Below are 24688 nucleotides of genomic sequence, written 5' to 3' on the forward strand. Positions count from 1 at the left end.
AGTCAACACTTTAGAGACGCAGCATCTGCTGGAACAACATCACTCTCACATTCTCACTGGAACAAGATGCTGTCTTCATGAATTAGCACACTGTTAAAGCATACTTTAGCATACTTTTTAAAAAGCATTTGCACACATATGACTGCACGTCAATTTTATGTAAATGCAAAAAGTTGCAACATTGCTCAGCAACAAAACTCTGCATCAAGTTCTTAATAATGAGTGGATCTAAACAATATCCAATTATTTACTAAAAAAAAAGTCTTCCAGCTGACCCCCCCCAAATTTTCTGTTGAATTAAACTTCTTAATTATTGCATTGATAGTGGATATATGTAAAAATGAATTTTAGGGACACCTTTTTTTTTTTTTTATATATATATATTTTTGAATAGAAGATCAAATAGATAATCGATGCCGATTTATTTTCATAGCCATCTTTGATCATATTTTCCATCTATACCTATATATATATATATATATATTTAGAGCTGATGATATACAGTATAGCTGTAAATTACATCACCAGAGGACAGCCTCACCTGATTCTATGTATTTGTTTGACTTCAACGTCCTATTTTACCACTCACCTGCCTTGCCCTTGCGTTTACAACTAATAAGTCATCGATTAAGAACTTTCTTTAGTTGTTGTGGACGTCTTCCTGTTACAGAAACCTCATTCTGGATTTTTTTGGTGTTGCAATAGCTGCATTTAATGTTCATGCCATGTGCTGCTATTATGGCTGATGGACCTTTAGACTGACTAGAAGTGTTTGCTGTGTTTGCTAAGGCAAGTGTAATTACTACTGCTACTACTGAAATGAAAATTCACCCTACACTTTTAAAAATAAAGCTGCTTTAAAAGGTTCTTCACAGTGATGCCATAGAAGAACCATGTTTGGTTCCACAAAGAACCATTTAGTTAAAGGTTCTTTAAAGAACCATCTCTTTCTTACCTTTTTATAATCTGAAGAACCTTCTTTCACCACAAACAACTTTTGTGACACAGAAACAAAAAAAAAACAGAAATCAGAAATCTTCAGATGTTAAAGGAACCATTTAAACAAAAAAGGTTCTTCTATGGCATCGTGAAGCACCTTTATTTTTAAGAGTGTATCCATTTGGTGAATGCATGTTGTTGGACTTACTGTAAATGATGTTTTGAAGCTCCTATTTAAATTTGGCACCATTCATTCAACAACTGATAGATAAAACCAAGTCTTCACATTTTTCTTTATCAGAAAACGGCTTAATTAGAATGTATGGTTCAATAGGGAAGAAAATATATTTCGCTACTTCTGCTTCAGAAATTTGCTGTTATTTTTTTTCTATGCAAGCAGACTTATGAATCTCGCTTGGTGGATGACAAAATAGGGAGAAAGATAATAATAATTAGACTACCCAGAATACCCAGGCAACCACCCTAAGAGCTTGTTTGTACTATGATTTTACAGCACATCTTCCTGTATCTCTTTACATTCACTGACTACTGTTTCACTGCAAATGAACACAAATCAATGCAAAAGATCCAATTACAGGTTACAACGGCAATGTCAGTGATGTGTGAGATATGACATGCTGGTGGGGTGGGGCTAGTCTAGGTCTTGAGATCTGGACTGAAAAAGCAAAAGTTGTAAATTAAATCCTGAATCTTCAGCATGCTAAAATTGCTCCAGTGGTACCATTCCAGCAATTAGCATAATGCTATTAGGCGTAGATCAAAAGGTTCTCCAATATGACAGTCACTAATGGTGTCTGATACATGACTCTTAGCCTAGCGACAGCCATTAACATTTATATTATATGTTATCACATCATCAAGGCTAATGAATGCCTAATGAGTGTGCTTTGCAGACGAATGGTGTGTCTCCTAGGTTAACCACTTGGTTTCTTATTAAGCTGTTAAATTGGAGAATTAAATGTTTAATGGGCTGTGCTCTAAAATCTAGCGAGATGCCTACAAAGACAGCATTTTAAGGCATAACAGGGAAAGTGATGCACAAGCTGTTGCATCAGAGAAGCAGTACCATCCTGCTGTCTTGCACTTTAAGTTAAAAATCCACCCAATATGGCAGACAAAGTGAGAGAAACGTTTAGAAATAAATCAATACTAAATAATATTTTTCCACCTTTTTCCACTGAACATGGAAGTAAGCCTATAGGGAAATAACGAGAAGAATAATGAAGTGCAGTAAACAGTAAAACTGTTTGCTCTACAAAGATAATACATTAAAACTGAATTTTACCCAATTTGTGCTTGTGCAATGTATTGTTTTTACTCAAGTATTGTTAGCAAAACATGTGTACAGCTTAGCTAACATTAAAACTGTACTAAAATCAACTGAAATCAAATAATTAATAGCTGACTGATGTTTTCACTTGTTGACATGACATGACTTGATTCAAATGTCAAAAAAGTGTCACTAATTAGATAGACGATATTCACTAGATTTATAATGAAACCAATATAACAATTATCATGTTTTTAAATATATTAATTATATAAAATACGCATTGTTAATGTAAAGCCATATTCAGATTATAATTATTTAAACAGAAAATGGTACAAACTTTAATGAAGTGATTGGTCTGACCAAGTATTAACTTAGATATTATGCAAAAGATAGTACTGGGTGCGATTGGCCTCATGCTTGCAAGACTTTAAATGCTCTTTATTCAGAATGTTGCTTTTTTTTTATGAAACTTGCCCAAATTCAAGAAAAAATAAATAAAATAATAATAATAATAATGTATGAAGCTAGAAACCTGAACTTAACAGTCTCAGTTATTTTATTTTAATTTTTAATATTTTTTATTTATTTATTTGCTTATTTATTTTGACATATTGCTTGTTCAGATGTGACCCTGGACCAAAAATATTCAAAATACGTTTTGAGAAAATGATCAAACATATTGGCAGTGGCTGACAAAAAAAGGCTGGTGGGAAAAGAGTTAAACAAAACAAATCATTTTATGATTCCTTTCCCACAAAATGTACTGCTCCATCAACAATCAATAAAAATATACTTTTTTTTCACCCTGCAGTATAACTATGGAAGAAGTAAAAAGCACATTAGAAATCATTCACATATGACCAAACAGAATATACAAACTTTTTTTGTGCTGAGCTGAGAGTATTGGTAGCCAAAAGCATTATTAAATTAGCTAAAATATTTACAAAGTGAACACACCAGGGGCAGGGGATTTGTGGAGCTTTGTGTGAATGATGTTTTTTTAAATTGGGGTTCTGCGGGAGCAGATTCCATGTGGGCCTAGTTATTTTTTTCAGCATGATGCCTTAAGGGGTGTTCACTTAAATGTAGGCAATTAAAATAAGGTTCCAAAGTCTCTGAGTGGTTGGTCACTAATAGGTGTTTTTTATTGTACTGCTGTATCCGGCTGTATCAGGCAGATCCCTGTCTGCTAGTCATTTTACCTCTGCGTTGCTGCTGATTTGCATAATTGTCATTGCCAGTGGTCACTGTCACAGACATTCCCTCAAACAGACTTAGTCACTGTGTATGTCAAAGCTCCTTCAAAAGGCCTATGTAGGCAACAGGTTCAGTACTGGGGAAAGTTACTTTTTAAAGTAATGCATTACAATATTGTGTTATTCCATAAAAAAATTAGTAAATTTTATTTTTTGTCACTTGAGTTAACAAAAAAAAAAAAAAAAAAAAAGATATATATTTGGCAACTGTAAAAGCCCTTTTACACCTAAAGTGAAATTAATAAGCCTCAGGGCTAAAGGAAGAACCTCTACCTCTGCACCTCATTCATGATTTCTCTCAGCACAGGACAGGAGTGGTGTGAATAAATGGGAAAACGAAGTAACTTGTGTTACTACACTGACCAAAATTATAAACACAACACTTTTGTTTTTGCCCCCATTTTTCATGAGCTGAACTCAAAGATCTAAGACTTTTTCTATATACACAAAAGGCCTATTTCTCTCAAATATTGTTCACAAATCTGTCTAAAACTGTGTTAGTGAGCACTTCTCCTTTGCCGAAATAATCCATCCACCTCACAGGTGTGGCATATTAAGATGCTGATTAGACAGCATGATTATTGCACAGGTGTGCCTAAGGCTGGCCACAATAAAAGGCCACTCTAAAATGTGCAGTTTTATCAAACAGCACAGTTTTGAGAGAGCGTGCAATTGGCATGCTGACTGCAGGAATGTCCACCAGAGCTGTTGCCCTAGAATTGAATGTTCATTTCTCTACCATAAGCCGTCTTCAAAGGCGTTTTAGAGAATTTGGCAGTACATCCAACTGGCCTCACAACCGCAAACCACGTGTAACCACACCAGCCCAGGACCTCCACATCCAGCATCTTCACCTCCAAGATCGTCTGAGACCAGACACCTGGACAGCTGCTGCAACAATCGGTTTGCATAACCAAAGCATTTCTGCACAAACTGTCAGAAACCATCTCAGGGAAGCTCATCTGTATGCTTATCATCCTCATCGGGGTCTCGACCTGACTGCAGTTCATCGTCGTAACCGACTTGAGTGGGCAAATGCTCACATTCGATGGCATCTGGCACTGTGGAGAGGTGTTCTCTTCACGGATGAATCCTGGTTTTCACTGTACAGGTCAGATTGGCAGACAGCGTGTATGGCGTTGTGTGGGTGAGCGGTTTGCTGATGTCAACGTTGTGGATCGAGTGGCCCATGGTGGCAGTGGGGTTATGGCATGGGCAGGCATATTTAACAGACAACGAACACAGGTGCATTTTATTGATGGTATTTTGAATGCACAGAGATACTGTGACGAGATCCTGAGGCCCATTGTTGTGCCATTCATCCACGACCATCACCTCATGATGCAGCATGATAACTCACGGCCCCATGTTGCAAGGATCTGTACATGATTCCTGGAAGCTGAAAACATCCCAGTTCTTGCATGGCCGGCATACTCACCGGTCATGTCACCCATTGAGCATGTTTGGGATGCTCTGGATCAGCGTATACGACAGCGTGTTCCAGTTCCTGCCAATATCCAGCAACTTCGCACAGCCATTGAAGAGGAGTGGACCAACATTCCACAGGCCACAATCAACAACCTGATCAACTCTATGTGAAGGAGATGTGTTGCGCTGCGTGAGGCAAATGGTGGTCACATCAGATACTGACTGGTTTTCAGACCCCCCAATATAATAAAACTGCACATTTTAGAGTGGCCTTTTATTGTGGCCAGCCAAAGGCACACCTGTGCAATAATCATGCTGTCTAATCAGCATCTTGATATGCCACACCTGTGAGGTGGATGGATTATTTCAGCAAAGGAGAAGTGCTCACTAACACAGATTTAGACAGATTTGTGAACAATATTTGAGAGAAATAGGCTTTTGTGTAAATAGAAAAAGTCTTAGATCTTTGAGTTCAGCTCATGAAAAATGGGGGCAAAAACAAAAGTGTTGCGTTTATAATTTTGGTCAGTGTATTTAAAAAACTATATAAAAGATATTTTTTTTATGTTACTTGAGTTGCTTAAAAAATTAATCTGATTACATAACTTGTGTTACTTGCAATGCACTACCCCAACACTGCTAAGCACAGACAGCAGTGCAGCTTACTTAATATTGGAAAAGGGCGAGAATCATCCTTCACTTCTTGTGTGTCTTATTTTTCCTCTAGTTTTGTCAGTATTTTCTGCACCTGCTTACGACATCTCTCTTAAGAAAACTTACGATTCAGGTGTCGTTTACCTGCTCCTACAGCAATCAAACCACACACACACAAAAAAAAGACCTACATTGAGATTTCATCCCCCCGGCAGGAGGTTTCGATTCAACCGCACATTATCCCCCATCCTCTGTGTATCACGCTCTTCAAAACAACTGGGGATAAAAGAGCAAAAATGGAGCTAAATCACTTTCCCCAGGGAAGAAAGAGATAAGTCATATTCTCAGTGGTGTTATCCATCATCTGCAGCTCATAACGTCTACTGTGCTGAATCACGGTTGAGATGACTCTGGGCACACGAAACGACGAGCTTTTCTCACACTACAAACACACATTAACTATCTCATTTATAAAGCAACAGGATTTACAAGCACTGAATGGAAGAAACTTCAATTTGGTGTGAATAAAAATGCATTGCATTTTAAATGGGCTCTTGAAAAGAACTGCGATTTATGTAATGACAACAGTCTCATCCTCAAACGGGAAGCTTGTGAGCCGTCCTCAGAGCGCCTGAAGGGCCGTTCACGCTGACAGCGACTAAATGGCTGCAGGTCACCCGGCTGTTGTACTGCTGGTGCTATTGAGCGCTCTTACTCACTGATGTATGCATCTGTATCAGGATGAATCACATGAGCTTCACTATCTTCACTTCTGCAGGTAACAGCCTTATTATTTTGCTGCATATTTACACAAGGATGAATTCCAACCGTCTCCGTCACTCCTGTTGCATAAAATTGCCTGCTCTAGTTGAAAATGAATGCTTTTGGATGCTTTTCACAGCAAATTACTGTTAGTATCAATGTTCTTTGATGCATTTTGCATACAAAAAATGATAAGAGCTCCAAAAAAGCATCAAAGAAGCTTCAGTCTAAATGGCTACTTTTTTGGAGATGTTCTGAGTTTGGCATAATTAAAACAAAAAACAAAAAGAGAGTAGTTTACAGTAAAATATTAACACAATTTCCATCAGAAACTTAAAATGTATACACAAAAGCTTCATTTTCCCTTAGTTTCCCATTGCAATAAAGGCTCAATGATTTAATATCAAACAATGGCACATGAAATGACGAAACTAAGACAGAAATATGCATTTTAATTTTGTAACAAAGTGAAATATGACAAATAATAATACAAATGCATATATATATATATATATATATATATACATTTTTCTTTCTTTCTATATATATATATATATATATATATATATATATATAAGTTTTCTGAAAATAAATAAATAAAATATATAAAACATTTTGTTCATTTTTATTAAACCAAGCAAAGAAAACACCATTAGGGGTTATAAAAATAATCTTAATTTAGAGGCAAAACAAGATAATTTTTTGTCCCATTAGCAGATTTGTTTTTCTCTTAAAAAAAAAAATAATAATTTAAAAAATATTTTGCAGTGTTCTGCATGATGTCAAGTACCTATTTCTCAGTAAAGTTTTGTTTTCCACTGGAAATCTGACTGACATTCTATCCAAATTGCTCAATCAATCAATCAATCAATCAATCAATCGGTTAAATCAACCAAACAATCAACCAATAAATATCAATATATCAATCAATAGTCACTTGATTAGTCACTCAAGACTCAACACTTTATGTCTTCATGTGGTTTTTGTTTCATTATATATTTTGAAAAAAAAAAAAAATATATATATATATATATATATATATATAGAGAGAGAGAGAGAGAGAGAGAGAGAGAGAGAGAGAGATGTTTTGGAGTTTTTTTGTGCTAATTAATATTCCACCACAAATGCCATTGACAGAGGCTCTTCCCTTGAACCCAGAACACTGATTTAATGAATTTATCTCGAATTGATATGACACAGAGCAACACGGATGTCTGAGAATGATTAACGACAATAATTTATTGTGCAACTGACACTGAAATACTTTCAGACAGATGCTCCCAGACACAGCAGAACAGTTCTCACATCAATAATGTATTGTCAACATCATGAAAAATGCTACAATGGACAATTGATGCACAACTCATTTTTCTCTGTCAATGGTTTTATTAAACGGTTTCCTCTGAGCCCAGCTCTTCCAAAGAGAAAAGCTTTCTGCAAAGCAGCATTTGACAATGGTCAGGGACTGAATAGAAAATCAAAGGCTGAACATTAGAGAACTCTCCCTGAAGTGTTTGCTTAAAACATCCCGACAGAAGCCATTAAGCCAACATATCCCTATCTTACAGCAGTACATTTCTGCCTTAATGTGCGCTTTAGTGCAGCACATAAACACATAAAGCACAGCTATTTGTGGGAGAAAAATGGCTGTGGATTTACACTGATGGCCTTTCGCATCATCCTGATTAGCCCTGATGGCTTCCTTAAGAGGGCCATTGAAGCCTGTTGATTCTCTTGCTCAGCACAACTATAAGTGCATGGGTGGTGATAACTTACACCGCATGTGCGCTCGCTGATAAGTGACGGGACAATAATTCCATTCCTAAGAGTAACATTAACACAACGACTGTGTATACATACACAACCGCACTAGCACACACACAGTAAAACCACAACTTGAAATAAAATACTTCTGATGTTTATTCATGTTTTTTTTTTAATGCTTAAATTGCGTAAAGAAGACGATCGGTTCACATATCGATTGATCTAATAAGGCTTTTATTTTATTTTATTTTATTTTATTTTATTTTATTTTATTTTATTTTATTTTATTTTATTTATTTTATTTTATTTTATTTTATTTTATTTTATTTTATTTTATTTTATGCCAAAACATTTTTACAGTGCAGGGCTCTTCATTGTGAGAACTGATTGTAAATCACATTGTCTACATCTCTGCATTACATAAAATGTGCTTTGTCAGATGTTCTGTCCAAACTCCAATTCAAAGAAACCTTACAATATCACTTTATGACACTTATGTTTTAAAAACTTTTCAAAGTCATTTTCCCTAAAAATTCAGCCATATGCAAATAATCCCAATTACTGATGACTGATGCTTTACTGTTTTCTTTTATAGTATTAATAGGGATTCAGTTCAGAATCTTCTAGCAGAGTCCAGCTCAACATCTGCATGCTCTGAAGATGTGAAACAAACAAAATCAATTTAATGACGAGCATGGCGGATTCAGAGAAAAGAGTCAGTGAAGCAGATCCAGACAACAAATAAATGAGATCTTTGCCACAGATGTGCAAAACTATAAACTGTGAAGTTGGTGTTTTTCAGAAAATTCAATTTGTGTTTTCTGCGCTTTGTCCTGAAATAGTTTCTTTAAAGGATGACCGAGTTGAACAGAGTCAGATGAGCTGTCATTACTGTAGTCAGCAGTGAAGAATAAAACACTTTCATGTCTATTATATTAATGCTGATGCTAGTGTAAAGACAAAGGCCAGATACACATACACAAGAACATAAAATAACTCTAGAAAATAACATTTCAGTTATTCACCAAAGCAACATCTCCCATTTTCATTTAGTTTGACTTGATGCACTAAAAATAGCTAAAACTGAAATGAAAATGAATAAAAATAAAGACAAAAACATTAAAAAAGACAAGAACAAAATTACTAAAACATTAACAAAAATGAAAATGAAAATGGAAAATACAAAAGCAAAACAAAACACAACAAAAAAAAAATCACAAAATCACACTGCTGTGATCCAAAATGTGTCAGAGCAAAACTAACAATGAAATGTAAGTACATAAGTCATTCTTAACAATGCCACAAAGGCATTAGTGTCTATGTTTTCTCCTACAAGTGAACTATTGTCATAATATAGCAACAGTCGGATTAGAGTTCAGCATATTAGAATGATTTCTGAAGGATCATGTGACACTGGAGACTGGAGTAATGATGCTGAAAATTCAGCTTTGGTCACAGGAATAAATTGCATTTTACAATATATTCAAATACAAACCAGTTATTTAAAATTATAATAATATTTCACTATTTTACAGTATTTTTGATTAAACAATTGCAGCCTTGGTGAGCAGAAGAGACTTCTTTTTTTAAAAAAAATAAAATAAACATAAATCTTTCCAACCCCAAACTTTTGAACAGTAGCGCATAAAAGGAAAGCTCAAGTACAAGTTGTCTTTGTATGGTTATATTAATATGTGTTGTTCCGGATAGTAGTGTTTTATTTTTATAATACTGCAAGGGGAGGGAGGTGTTCTCGTCTTGTTGAACAGAGCGAGGGCACGTGAGTCGGGAAAATCAGTGGCCTACTTTAGCTTTGTGATTATTCAGGCTGTACGCTACATAAATAACCATCAAAGCCTTTTTCAGATTTTTTGATTATGGAAGCCAGCAAAATGGTTTCCTGTGTAATCAAGCCCATCAATATAAAGATGGTCCTCTCTAAAAAAAAAAAGAAAACAAGGAAATCACAGAGAGGGAAAGAAAAAAACAAGGTGCACCTGATTATACCGATCCATGAGGGATGTGTGTAAACCAGTCCACAGTTGCTTCTTCTTGAAGAAGGATGACAAATGAGGGATAGCATCAAATTATTTAACAAGGACAACCTGCCTTTTTTTCTGACACACAAACAAAACCCTTCCTCTAACAAAAAACACCACGAGCAGTTCATAACACCTGCTAGAATGTATTCAGCTGTGAATACTGCAGTAGAGTGAAATACAAAATCAGAATCACAAATGGTTTGGACACTGAAGTATTTTGGCATGTATGTTTTGGGAATATTCAAAATTCAAAGAAAATGCTGCTAAGTTATTGTTTATTAATGACTTTCAGAGTGGATTGCAATTGAACACCCAGGGATATGCTATTCCATCTCCACACAGCGCCGCTGAAATAAAAAAGTGATTTATGCTGGGACTCATGTATGTGAATGCGGCTTGAAGGCACAGAACAGCTGTACGTGCCAATCAAAATGAAAGATTCAGTAACAAGTGACACACTACACTATTAGTTTTAGTCTTTTTATAGGCATAATGTGATGAGCAAATAAATATGACTAGTAAGATAGTGGGAAGATTCTCAGCAATCCAACACTGCAAAAAGTATTTTTCAAAATAGTAAATTAAATAAATATCATTGGAGAACATTTTACAAGAAAATACAATTTTAGTCTTTCTACGTCTTAGTCTTTTCTACTTTAATGTTTTATTCAGTGCGTCGCTTCTTTGTAATTATTTGTGACTCTGGACCACAAAACCAGTCATAAGTTTAGATTTCTTAAATTAAGATTCATACATCATCTGAAAGCTGAATAAATAAGCTTTCCTTTGATGTATGGTTTGTTAGGACAATATTTTGCAGAGATACAACTATTTATAAATCTGTAATCTGATCTCAAAATAAAAAAAAAAAATAAATAAATAAAATAAAATAAAATAAAATAATATAATATAAAATAAAATAAAAATTAGAAAATTGCCTTTAAAGTTGCCCAAATGAAATTCTTAGCAATGCATATTACTAATCAAAAATTAAGTTTTGATGTGTACATATACAAAATGTCTTCATGGAACATGATCTTTACTTAATATCCTAATGATTTTTGTCATAAAAGGAAATTTGATTTTTTTTTTTTTTGACCCATACAATGTATTTTTGGCTATTGCTACAAATATACCCATGCTACTTATGACTGGTTTTGTGGTCCAGGGGCATTTTTTGTGAAATTTACTAGCAATTTCTATTTTTATTTATTTATTTATTATTATTTTTCCAGTAAGGTAATTTAAACATGTTTTTCCTGCAGTTTAATTTTTTTAAATAAACAAAGAAAAACAAACACAAAGAAAAAAAAGCAAACAAACAGTGTAAACTCTGCATTATGCAACACTAAGCATAACTTTGATATACTGTATGTTTAATCCAGCAAGCCATGTCTAGTTTATATCATATTGGAAAATATAAATAGCTATTATAAACATTTCAAAGATTCGAATAAAGAGCCTAGTGAAACATAAATTAAAATACAGTATTTAAAATACAGCAATCAACATTTGAAGTGGATTAAAAAAGTTAATCAAAGTTGTCCTAAGACATGACCGGGTGTTGTTTTGGTTTTAGGACAACTTTGATGAAAGGTTTTGATCCACTTTAAATGTTGACTACTGTACATTTATTTTATTTTCAAGTATACTACAAATCCCAATCAGTGCTCTGTTGTATGCTGCACATTTTGTCAAATGCAAATTCTATATGCATACACTAAATTCATAGTATGTACAGTATACAGTATGTACTTAATCCTGCAGAAATAGTAAGAGTAGTATGTTTGTGGGCTGTTCTGAACACATTCATTAATATTAGATCTACTGTAAGTCCACATAAGGATAAATTCTGCCCTCTATTGGATTACATGAGCAGGCATCTGAATGATTCAATCAAAACCTTTAGATATGAATGAAAACATCTCAGAAAGATGTTTCACAACAAAAAGCAGTGACTAACTTGTTCTTTCAAGCTGTAAAATCTGAAAAGAGCTTTACTCTCACTATGGTATTAATAATGTGTGTAAAGGTGTGTGATGTGCAATATGCATCAAAATCTGGAAGTATGACAAAAATACGTCCTAACAGGAAGTGTCATGGAGCCTGGTGAGTAATCAGTGCATGAGTGCCCGACGGGCCGCAGGGAGTCTGTAACAGCGAGATGTTCTGTCAGCAGATGATGATGATGAATGAGGCCTACGGTTTTGTTTGCTTTTGTGCTTGTCGTTTCAACGGGCCTCTGACAATGGCCTGTTGGGACAAGTTACCGGTGGATTCCGAAGTGGAAAGTTTGACAAAAAGTTTGGAAGCGAACTGATGAAGTGAGTCCGCCCATACAAAAAACTCACAATTAAATTGAGATAAAAGAATTTAAGGTGCCTTAGTACAAAGATAAGAAACCTCAATGCTGGGAAACTGTTGTTACCTATCCTTCACACAGAACATGTGGTGGCACATTACCATTTGTAAGTGTAACAAATTAAGACTTTAAGAACTTTGAAAATTTTACCCAGAGTACTATGAAAGCCTACTCAAGTTACAGATGATCTTATGAATATATACACATGGATCAGTGGTTACTGCTGTTCATATTCCAAAATTGATTTTTTTTTCTCTTTCAATTATTGAGTGGTAATTTCAATTTAATTGGTGACAATTGAACAGACAGGATGTTGAATCAGAATAACAAGGACGCATTTATGGTCACAGTTTAGTTTAGGTAGCTATTAAATATGACGTTTGCCTCAAAAAAAAAAAAAGCTGCGTATTAATAGTTAGGAATGCAGTTGTTAAGTTTAGGATTATGGGATCTAAAATATGGTCATGCAGAATAAGACATTAATATGTGCTTTATAAGTACTAATAACAATCAATATGCTAGTAATATGCATGCTAATAAGCAACTAGTTAATAGTGAGTATTGTTACCTAAACAAAAGTGTTACCAAATTTACTGAAATGCAATCTAAAGAAATTCATTATTAAAGAGGATTTTCATTATACTAACACAAGTTTTGCAAGAAAACATACAAAAAATAAAATAAATAAATAAATAAATAAAATAATAATAATAATGCAATTAATAAAAATGCACACCTGCTTCATGTTGTTTGCTTTGATTTTAAAGACTGCAGGATAGATTATTGTATTATTCCACCATGACCCATAAAGTGAAAGATAACTTTATGTGTAACATATTTAAGTATAATACAGTAAAATTAATGCCAGGCAAAAATGAATAGCATCAAAAAAAAAAAAATATATATATATATATATATATATTTTATAAATACATATATTGTATATATATAGATAAATAGATAGATAGATAGATAGATAGATATTTTAAATTTATTTATATATATTATTAATTATTAAAAATATACACACATAAATGCATGTAAATATTTTCAAAATATATACTGTATATGTGTGTATTTATATATACATTATAAATGTACACAGTACACACATATATTATATTTTGGATGCAAATAATCACAATTAATCATTTCCCCGCATTAAATGTAAATAAATAAAACTATACATTAATATTGCTAAAAGTTTCTGGAAATGCTTAATATAGCGTAATGATCTACTTAAGTTTAAATGCAGACTTCCTTTAATTTAATTTCATATTAAATTACTTCAAATAATACACAAATTTGTGTTTCCTAAAAAAAGAGGCCAAAATGTACACATAAACGTCAGATAGAACCTTATAATTCCAAAGCGACGAAATGATACACAAATCTTACTTTGCTTAAACCCTGGAATTAAATTGATGTGTAATTCTCAGTTCAGTTCTAAATGTGGCACAAACCCTAATGAACACAACTCTGAATTCCTTCAAGTAAATGAGCGATGTAGAGTAACTGTAAGAGGGGAATTCCCTAATGCACTTGGTACAAATGAGGTTAAATTCACTTAAAATAAATTATAAAGCATGTTGTCAAAATAAATCAATTGTGTCTGATTTCAAATAAATTCTATAAATGGACCTTATGGAATCCTGACGGTGTTGCAAACAGTTTTCAGTTGTGAGTTTCCTTTAAGAAGTAATTACCCGTAATTGCAACAGCAAACACATGTAAAATTAAATAAATCCAAGATAACTGTTCACGGTAATTAACCTCCTAGCATTTACATGTCTGAGATGCTGAAACTCACAGCACGAGAGATTTGTCATGGCAATTTAGAACTCATCAAGAGTATAAAACACTTTGATTAAGTGTTAATTAACTCAAATACTGACCACGGAAATTTGACACTGGCAATAAAATGAAGTGAAACTAAAGGAATTTTCAGTTCAGATATGCTTGCAAAACAATGTGAATATCAACATTTATCCTGGTACAGAATCTTTCTCCATTGGAAATGCTAAAAGTCTGTTACTTGCACTGAAACCAAAACATTTTGTATCATAAACTCTGTATAGTATAACTCAGCTTTTAAAGCTCAAAATATAGCATATATACAAACACTCATTTCTATGCATAAAATGTATCTAATGTTAACACTGCATGGTAATTCTGTCCTAAGGAGCCCTTCCGCTCTTAGAGATTGTTTCCTCAATGTTCATTTATGCAATCATCACTTTTTAATGCCATGGGGGCTTTACAAACCACAAAACACAAATCCCTCATTCGTGAAGCAAACTGGAAGTCGGAGGATTGTCAGCAGCAGCTGTTTATCTGATTGAGACTCTGTACTATGCCATTATCTGATGTGAGAGATAACCTCATGTACACGAACGAGTCAGACGCACCTAATAAACTGATCGCTGCGCTGCAGACAGACATCATAAACATACTTTAAGAGCTTTGTGAACAATGAGTGATTCATTAAGGAGATCACACGTGGTGATTCGGGAGATGTTCGACATCTTTTACCAGCAGAAAAAAATGAGAGTACACGATGTTTGAAGAGAATCTGGGTGGCAGAGCGCTGTGATTGATTGTTCAGTCTCTAGAAATATTTGTTGACTTCAGCTACAAATATTATGGAACACAAATCTCTAACAAATCAAACCCAAATTGAAACATTGACTCCAAACATTCCAAAACATCCTTGGAGATTGAAAGTATGCAAATAATCATTCCTACAACCCATATAGCAAAGAAAACATATTTATATGTATTTAATATAATATATTTATGAAATAGAAAATATATTTAGTTTCAACCTTCATATACCAAAATACATTTCAGGGGCAAGAAAATACATTTCCAGTTTACAGTAGCCTAAACGCAAATGTGGATGCCCTACTAGAGATCAAAATAATTTAATAATGTTTAATATTTTCATATATTGCAATATTGCTTTTTTGCGCAGCATTTTAAATTCTGTTCCTTGCTGAAGTTTATTCAAATGTGTTATACTGCATGATGTTATTGACAACAAATCAAGTTTTTTAAACGTGACATGTAAATGTTTTTTTGTGGAATATATAGAGGACAAAATACTTTTAAATGTGTTTAAAAAACATAAAAAAAAACATACAAAAAATTGTCACAATATATTACTAAAAGATATTTTTTGAAACATATTTTACCAAATATATATTTTTGCCAATTTGTGCATTTTTTTAAATATATATATATATATATATATATATATACAGTGTTGGGGAAAGTTACTTTTAAAAGTAATGCATTACAATATTGAGTTACTCCCCCAAAAAAGTAACTAATTACATTACTTAGTTACTTTTTATGGAAAGTAATGCATTACTTTACTTTTGCGTTACTTTCTAAATCTGGGCAGGGCTTGCTTGTTTGTTTTTAATATAAAAAGTTATATGATTGGTAAATGTAAAAGCCTTTTCACACCAAAAGCCTCAGGCTTTGAGAAAAGTACTTTCACATCTGTACAGTAGACAGCAGAAGAAAAAGCAATAAAAAAAGGAAAACAAGTGGAAAACAAGTTAGATTATCTTGAGTAGTTTTTGCTTTTTAGAATTGGATCATCGAAGGTCGGCAGCAAAGACATTGTTTAATAAAATGGTATTAAATGCATAAAGGATATTTGTATTACTTAACATTTAATTATTGCTGGTTTGCATCATATTCTGAGTTGAATTTCACTGTTTTTATTCATTTTGAGGAATACTGAATCTGTTTTTTGTGAGCGAGATGAATTAATGCATGTTCACATTTAGTCTAGAACTAACGTCTTACTCCTGATTTCTCTGAACATGGCGACAGGAGAGCTTTTAATCAATAAATGGGGGGAAATGTAACTGGTGTTACTTATTTGAAAAAAGTAACTCAGATATTTTCTCAGAAATTAAAAAGTAATGCGTTACTTTACTAGCTACTTGGAAAAAGTAATAATATTATGTAACTTGCGTTACTTGGCATTACCCCCAACACTGTATATATATATATATGTGTGTGTGTGTGCGTGCGTGTGTAAAAAAAATAGTTTCTTTTTTTTTTTTTTTTTCTTTTTTTTTTAGAAAATATCTTGGATTAGGAATTGTGAAGAATCTAAATTTCTACTTTTGTGTTTCCCTGTTTCTCTCTGAACTTTAGGATTAGGGATGTAGAATATGATCATGCAGAATAAGGCATTAATATGTGCTTTACAAGTACGAATAAACAGCCAATATGCTAGTAATATGCATGTTAATAAGCTCAAGTTAATACTGAGTATTGGTACCTAAACTATAGTGTTACCCTTTTTTTCTTCTTAATAAAAACCAGATTGACTTACCCACACGGATGTAGTTGGCGGCCAGGAAGAAGTTCCAGTGTAAGAGTGTACTGCTGCGGCATGAATCCGTGTCATTGGTGAAGCCTGCGGATCTCATGGACAAATTGGGAGAATCCATACTGATGCTCTGACTGCCAGAGAACAGGGAGGTGTTCAGAGATACTGTATCCATATTGCTTCGTTTAGAAATTCACATGCAAATGCATTCAGGAGCCCCAGGAACAGTCATGTGTAATTCCAGTTCTACAGATTCCTGACAAAGTTATCCGTTGTCTCCACACGGTGCTCTTGATAGAAAGAAAAGATCTTCTGGTTTCCAGTGTACAGCAGGACGTTCCACAGATGTTTAGCGTCTGGGTTTGGGAGTGATTGTGGTTGGAGGTGTGGTACAACCGTCTGACGGAGCTTCACAGCCAGTAATTGACCTGTAGACACAAGGTCAGTGTGCTGACGGCCTGCAGCAAAACCACACCTGCAGAGGGAAGCACACCTGTTAACACTGAGCATGCAAGACTTTCACACAAACATTTCACAAACGCTAGATTTTTAATTCAAAAGATACCATCTAGTACCATATCTATTGCCATGGTGTGTGTTCAAAAACACGGTATTATCTTGGAACCATGTCCAACATAATATAGCATTACCATGGTAGCATGTCAATGAAACACACAGTGAAGTGTATCACATAAACACAGGAATGAATGGAAACTTTCATATTACTGTAGAGAATCAAAACAAATGATGTAATCCCTTATCAGTTATTTTTGCATGGCTGCCTGTGAGTGAGCTGTACAGTTGAATACTCCCATTATAATCAGCGCTGATCTCTTATAGCACGTCCTTCTGAATTCCTCTCTCCATTCTGTCAAGAGTGGGACTTCATGAGCTGCGCTAGAGACATGTCAACTGCCTGCTCACCCCAACAATGGCTGTAATGTTCACTTTGAGTGCTTGTTGTGTTTGACGTGACATGTTGATACCTGAGGATGCAGGACTGGACGTGTCAGCCATGTAACACCTGGCCTCGGGTAACAGACCAGGCGATGAGACGATCCCCTCCCTCTAAAACACGACCCTCAGTCTCGGCTAAAACAAATCTGTCTGGCTTATGATCCACTACATTCCTCGGTAGACAAAACAATGGGAGTCTGTTCGGAAACACTTCACTTGATGCCTGTATATATAATTCATTGTAAAGGTATACTTAAAGCTATGTGGGCCTTTTTGGTTTTTAAGAAACTTTTTAAGGAGATTATTCCTTACAACCACACTGGCATACTTTTAAAAAGAGTACTTGTTACAGAAATCATATACTTTAAAATGTTTTCAACCCCTTAATTGTATGTCATTTACAATTAAATGAAAATGTATTATAGTTTAAGTTTATTTAAATGTAACCTAAGAGTGCTTTTTGACCCACTTTAGTAGGACTTAAACATCTTTAGCTGTAATTTCATAAATTACTTTTGTTGTCTTGTACTCATAGGCGTTCATGGTTACAAAAATATTCTTTAAAGACATTTAATGTCATCTGAAAGTTGTATGTTAAAATCATAATCAAGTGCTTCACATGTGCTTTCAGCCTAGTAAAAAAGTAATAGATTTAAAATGCATTTATTTTACACTATGTAAAGTTCAAGTCTATTAACATATTTACTGACACGTCGCTCAAGATATTTTTTGGAGTACATCTTGTGCACAATGGACATTTCTTATTTTTAATATTTCCTAAAATATGTTTTAATGTCACTATTGATGAGGATTGTATGATCTTTAAACAATATCAATCTTTAAATGCATTTAAAGTCTAAGTATACTTGCAATTGTTCCACTTTAGCACAATCAAATATACTTAAGTATATCTTTAGTTGGACTTCAGCACTACTTCTGGACAATTGCATTAAGTGCATTAAGTACAAAATTAATTGTTCCGATTTAGCAGACTTTAAATATAGCAGTTTCGTATACTAACAGTACAATTTCAGGGTATTTTTATTAAGTACATAATATGTAAATGTTATTAAGTGTACTTATTTTTACGATAGTCAGTGCATCAACAGGTATACTTCCGCACAACAAAAGATGAATAAAACGTGATTTTAAATGTACTTTCATGTAACACTATCAATTTCACATCATTACAAAGTGCACTTTTTAAACAGTCATGAAAGTGCATGCTTAAGTGGCCTTTTATCAATGTTATATTATTCACAAGTAAGATTTGAAGCACACTACATGTGTACTTTCAACACATTAAGCACACTTCTTTTCACAAGTGTTGTCTGTGATAAACAGCATTTGAGGCTTTATATGCATTGATTCATGATAAACATTGAATTGCATTACTTACCCATGGCTTAACCTTAAAATTATAAGATTATAATGCATTATTAACTCATCAACAGTTATAACAATAATTGTAAAATTATGTTAGCATGCATTATACTGTTTTAGGGCGTAACCTAAGTATCTTATGTATTCTATTCATGCAATATCTGTGACTACAATTATTCACAAAAACATTATAATATGTATTGTATGACATTATGAATACCTTTAAATGCATTATCTAAACAGGCTTCAAGCAGTGTGATATAGTATGGGTGAATCATGAAAACCATCCCAAGCCAATAATGAAAAAGCTGTGTCTCATTAAATTATATAATGTAAATAATTAATGGGTAAGTTGATTCAAAACAAGTAAGTCAGGAATGAAATGTTTGTACTTGTGGTCCTTTTTGTACTTGTGTGTCACCGTGTACATTTGATTCATTTCTTCAGTAAAACTTATGTGATACTGGTTGTGGACTTGGTGCTTGCAAATTCTATTTTTTATAAATACATTTATTTTTTTCTTCATACAAAGTATCATTTATTAATTTTGTATGAATACAAAATTAAATATATAATATCATTATAATATCATTATTTATATGACATTAAAGGAGAAGTCCACTTCCAGAACAAAAATTGACAGATAATGTAAATATAACCACATTTGTGATCGTTTGAAGCCGCATTTAAGCTGCATTTTGGAAGTTCAAACTCGGGGCACCATATCAGTCCATTATATGGAGAAAAATGCTGAAATATTTTCCTCAAAATACATAATTTCTTTACGACTGAAGAAAGAAAGACATGAACATCTTGGATGACAAGAGTGTGAGTATGTGAATCTTTGTTCTGTAAGAGAACTTCTCCTTTAAATGCATTCTGCACCTCAGTGTGAAATGTGACAAAATAAATGAAAAATAATAATTACATTAACTGTAAATTGTTAAATATCAGGCATTGGTTGTACCGCCTGTAATTTATGCTGCATTAAACACTAAAAAAGTACAGCATTACAGGACATATAAATTTGTCTTGTGGATGCATTACAGTAAGAATTTTTGAATAATTATTATGAAATCAATATCACAATGAACATACTTGTATTTACTTGGTAGTACTGGTGCTCCCAAATTCAAAAAGTTAGGAGCACCAAATAAAATTTAGAATCACCCAATGAATATTAATGAGCGCCACAACTGCCAATTGAGAGGAAAGGCCGGCAACATCCTTATTTTTATTTTTTTCATAATTTTTTTTTTTATTTATTAATAATTTTTTATTAATTTTCAATAATTATTTATTGCCTTAAGAAAGGGACAAGAAAGAATGAAAATATGAGTACATGAATAAGATGTTTATTTTCTCTATTACAGGTCAAACTCTCTGTAGCCATTTAAATTACAGGCAACCACTGCATTTGTAAACTTAATGCACACAAAGATGCTGCATGCATGAAGCGTTTCTGGTTTAAATTAGATTATAATTTCAATATCGGAAGCAAAAACAGAATGGTCTGACAGACTTTAGCTTTGTGAAACTATGCTACATAAAACACCTGGGCCAAACCACACATGAAAGATAACTTACTCCAGCAACCAGGTGCTGTCTGACAAGCTTTTATTTTATTTTTTATTTATTTATTTATTTTTTTTGAGTGTGCACGCTTCAAATGTAAGCTCATGTCAGAACAGCACACGAATGAAATGTTTAAGCGGCAAGGTTTAAAGCACATGCAAATAATGTACGTGTGTGATTGCAAATAAGTGCAGTGTTTAGTGAGTGGAATTCTGCTGCTGAGTAAACATTTGGTGTGAATGTATGTCGTGTGAGACGGAGGCACCAGAACTGCAACAGAATGTGCGCTGTAGCACGATAGGCTTACTTTATTTCTTCAATAATAGCAGATCGTAGGGATATTTTAATAGTCAAGAATCAAAAATGTTCACATCGCATACCCCTAATTGCAATGCAGTGCAAATCCGGAACAGAGATTGGTTGAAAGAAAACGTTTGGAACAAAATCCGGCCGGTTCCGAGTTCCAACGGAGCACAACGTGAATGATTGACAACTACTATCTAAAATCTGCATTAAAGCTAAGAATGTAAAGATGAAGTTTAATTGGTTATGTAAGCTAATGTTGGATAGAACGGCTCACTGTATCAGCTCACAGCAGTCATATACTGTGCAGTACTTAGCGAAAGTTTTGTAAAGAAATAAAAACAAGTCGCACCACAACAATTACTGCACTCGCACAAATGCTCCCAAATATATTTTGAGGTCACGCAGATTCAATTCCGGGAGAATATGCCACCAAAACGGCCGCAATTTCGAGCCCTGATTTAGGAGTGAAATGTGCAATGAAATATTTTCCTTTTGGGGTGAAATCATGAGGTTCAGTCACCTTCAATATTAATGTGACATCAAAGGTATTTGAAGCTCAATGACTCAGATAGGTCAGAGATTTCAGAATGAATCCAAAGCGCTGTTGTTTACAGACTCTTTCATTCATTCAGGTTCAAAGCAGAGGCACAGACAATTGAACCTCAGTTTTATAGGAAGTAAGGAAGATGTATTGCCTCACAGAACGTCCGTTCGGACTGCCGGCACCTCTTTAAATCTGCTGCTGAAAGACACACAAAAGCCATTGTGTGCACAGTGCTGACAGGAAACACAGTGTGAGTATGCAAATGTTTGTCCTTAATTTCCTTCCCTTCCACTAATATAGGACAAAAAGAGTGTCACTGTCGATAAAAGGTGCAGAGTATTTGCTTTCAGATACGTAAAGCCATTCTGTACGAAGCAATAACAAAGACACATGGTTGATGTGAACATCCCCTGAGAACAAGCCTGCACACAACACAATGCTCTCGATACGCAACGTAACATGAGATCTGGCCAATCTGGCTGAACCAAACACACACACACACACACACTATCATGGCACAAACATTCCAGTATCAGATACAGCCAAATGTCTGTATCGCTTCTACTGGCTTATAGCTGTTTCTCGTTCTTTTCCTGTTGTGTGCACGAAAAACAGATCAGAGATGATGCAAGGCAAACAGCAGATGTTGACAAGTTGACAAGCTAATGGCATACCAGCTGGCAGGCCGCTGACCGGCGATCGCTCAGAGTTGCTCAGCACTGCACAGAGAGCATGACACAATAGACCTTTTATTTCAGTTTCAACCGACCGGTTCGCATTGCAACTCGCAAGACGTCCTACACCGCACAGTGTTTGGGCTGAGATTTCCAAAGGAAACAGGAGCATGACTGTGTCGCCTACGCTGACAAACAAAAGCTACTTTAAATGGAACCAAAGTGACTCCGATGAATTATAACCATTGCACATAAACATCTGAAATGACATAGATAGAAGGGTGTTCCCTGCCTAAATACACCGGTTAAGTTTTAATTTACGGTTGTCTGATTCATGTTTAGCCTGCAGGCGCAGGTCAAGTTTAACAGGCGCAGATTAAATCAGGTTTCTCCTGTGAGTAAGTACAGAACACTGCTTGGATGTTTATATAGAGGAGTCTCAGGGAATCTCAAGTCAACCTGTGATTATTTTACCTTAAAAAAGACTCAGCACTCACACACAAAAAATGCACAGTGCTAAAAATATCATTCTTATTACAGTAATGTGAAAAATTGCAATAAATATGCAATAGAAATAAGTGTATTACAGTAATGAGAATGTATTCTGATTATAACAGAAACTATGAAAAAAATGTCAAAGTAAAACATACAAATGTAATGTTTTCATACACTTTGTTGCATGTTAACTGCAATTAAATGAAAGTGTATTATAGTTTACATTTATATTAAATGCATTTTGCTGAAATTTAGGGTCTTAAACACGTTTCATTTCAAAATTACATCTGTTGTCTCTGAAATATGCAATGTGGAAAAAAATAAATGCAATAAATATATAATAAAATGTGCACAGTATTGAGAATCTAATGAGGATATAATAATAATAATAATAATAATAATAATTATTATTATTATTATTATAACAGATCAAAAGTTAAAACTTAATGTATAAATGCATTATGTTAATGCATTAAAATAAAATTTGTTTACTTTATAGGAATCAACCACACCTTGTGAAAAGAGGTACACTTTAACATAGTTCAAAAAATAATATGTATTATAAAAATAATATAGCTAATTTAAAAGAATATGTGTCTATTGAATGTAAACAAAGTAAAACATACAAACGTAATATTTTCAGACACTATGCTGCATGTTAATTGCAATTAAATGTTTTTTTTTATATAGTTTAAATTCATATTAAATGCATTTTGCTGAAATGTAAGGTCTTAAGTTTCATTTCAAAATTACATCTATTGTCTCCGAAGTATGCAATGTGAAAAAAATAAATACAATAAATATATAATAAAATGTGTACAGTATTGAGAACCTAATAAGGATATAATAATAATAATAATTATTATTATTATTATTGAAATTAACACGCTATGCTGCATGTTAATTTTTATAGTTTAAATTAATATTAAATGCATTTTGGTGAAATGTAGGGTCTTAAATACATCTTTATAATTCATTGCAAAATTACATCTATTGTCTCTGAAATATGCAATGTAAAAAAAAATAATAATAATAAATGCAATAAATATATAATAAACATATACAGTAATGAGAATCTAATGAGAATATTCATATAATAACAGTTTAAATTTATATTAAATGCAGCCAGCTGAGCTTTGAAGTGCTTTTTGACCTACTTATGTAGGATTTAAAAACATCTTTAGAATTAATTTCATAATTACTTCTGACTTCTGATTACATTTTTACCACTTCAGTACGTTAGGCAACATATCAAAACATGTCACGAAAATGATGTCACAAAAAAGTAATGTTCCTTAATAAAGCTTAAGTTATTAAGACAATTTCATATTTCTTTTCTTCTTATTTTGAGGTGAAATGTGACCTGGACATGTTTTGATAAGAATAACCCATACAATATCACATCCAATCACAGAAAGAGTTCACAACAACCCCTCTAAAGTTCATCCTGTCTTTCTTCTTCTCATTCTTTCTACCTGAGCACCCAGGTAAGAAGTGTTGGGTTTCAGAATACAAAACTCTCAGAGAAAAAAGCCCAAGTGAAACTCAGAAACTAACTTCCCAATCTTTTATCCAGCTTCACATCTATTCAGGCATGTTAAACGTGCCAGACAAACTCGTCCGAGTAAAATCTCCTAAATGTAGAAAAGAAAAAGCACTGTGTTAAAGTATTGTGAAGTCTCACGTTACCTTTGTGAACGGGGTTCTTGAGGGAACAGAAACAGGTAGTTCAGAGTGAGAGCTGGAGATGATGTGATAGTGAGTAAAACACTTCTCCAGGCACTGATTTTACAGCTCCGATCCGCTTTCGTACAAAGACTATGTCTTTTTTCATTGCAGGCAACAGCTTCAGGCACACAGCTCCACACTGCAGGTAAAGGAAGTTGTCATTTGAAAGCT

At 33.8% G+C, this 24688-nt stretch overlaps 1 protein-coding gene across 1 annotated transcript in view; it reads right to left on the reverse strand.

Annotated features, from left to right (window-relative positions):
- Positions 1-24688, reverse strand: part of plch2a (phospholipase C, eta 2a) — a 139061-nt gene extending 114373 nt beyond the window's left edge. Inside the window, exons 1-2 of the mRNA XM_051117271.1 lie at positions 24479-24688; positions 16859-17330 (exon numbers count right to left, since the gene is read on the reverse strand). Coding sequence (XP_050973228.1) covers positions 16859-17030 — 172 coding nt within the window. The 5' untranslated portion in view covers positions 17031-17330; positions 24479-24688. The remainder of the gene's footprint in view (positions 1-16858; positions 17331-24478) is intronic.

Source organism: Labeo rohita, chromosome 8, assembly GCF_022985175.1.
Source record: "Labeo rohita strain BAU-BD-2019 chromosome 8, IGBB_LRoh.1.0, whole genome shotgun sequence".
Lineage (NCBI taxonomy): Eukaryota > Metazoa > Chordata > Actinopteri > Cypriniformes > Cyprinidae > Labeo > Labeo rohita.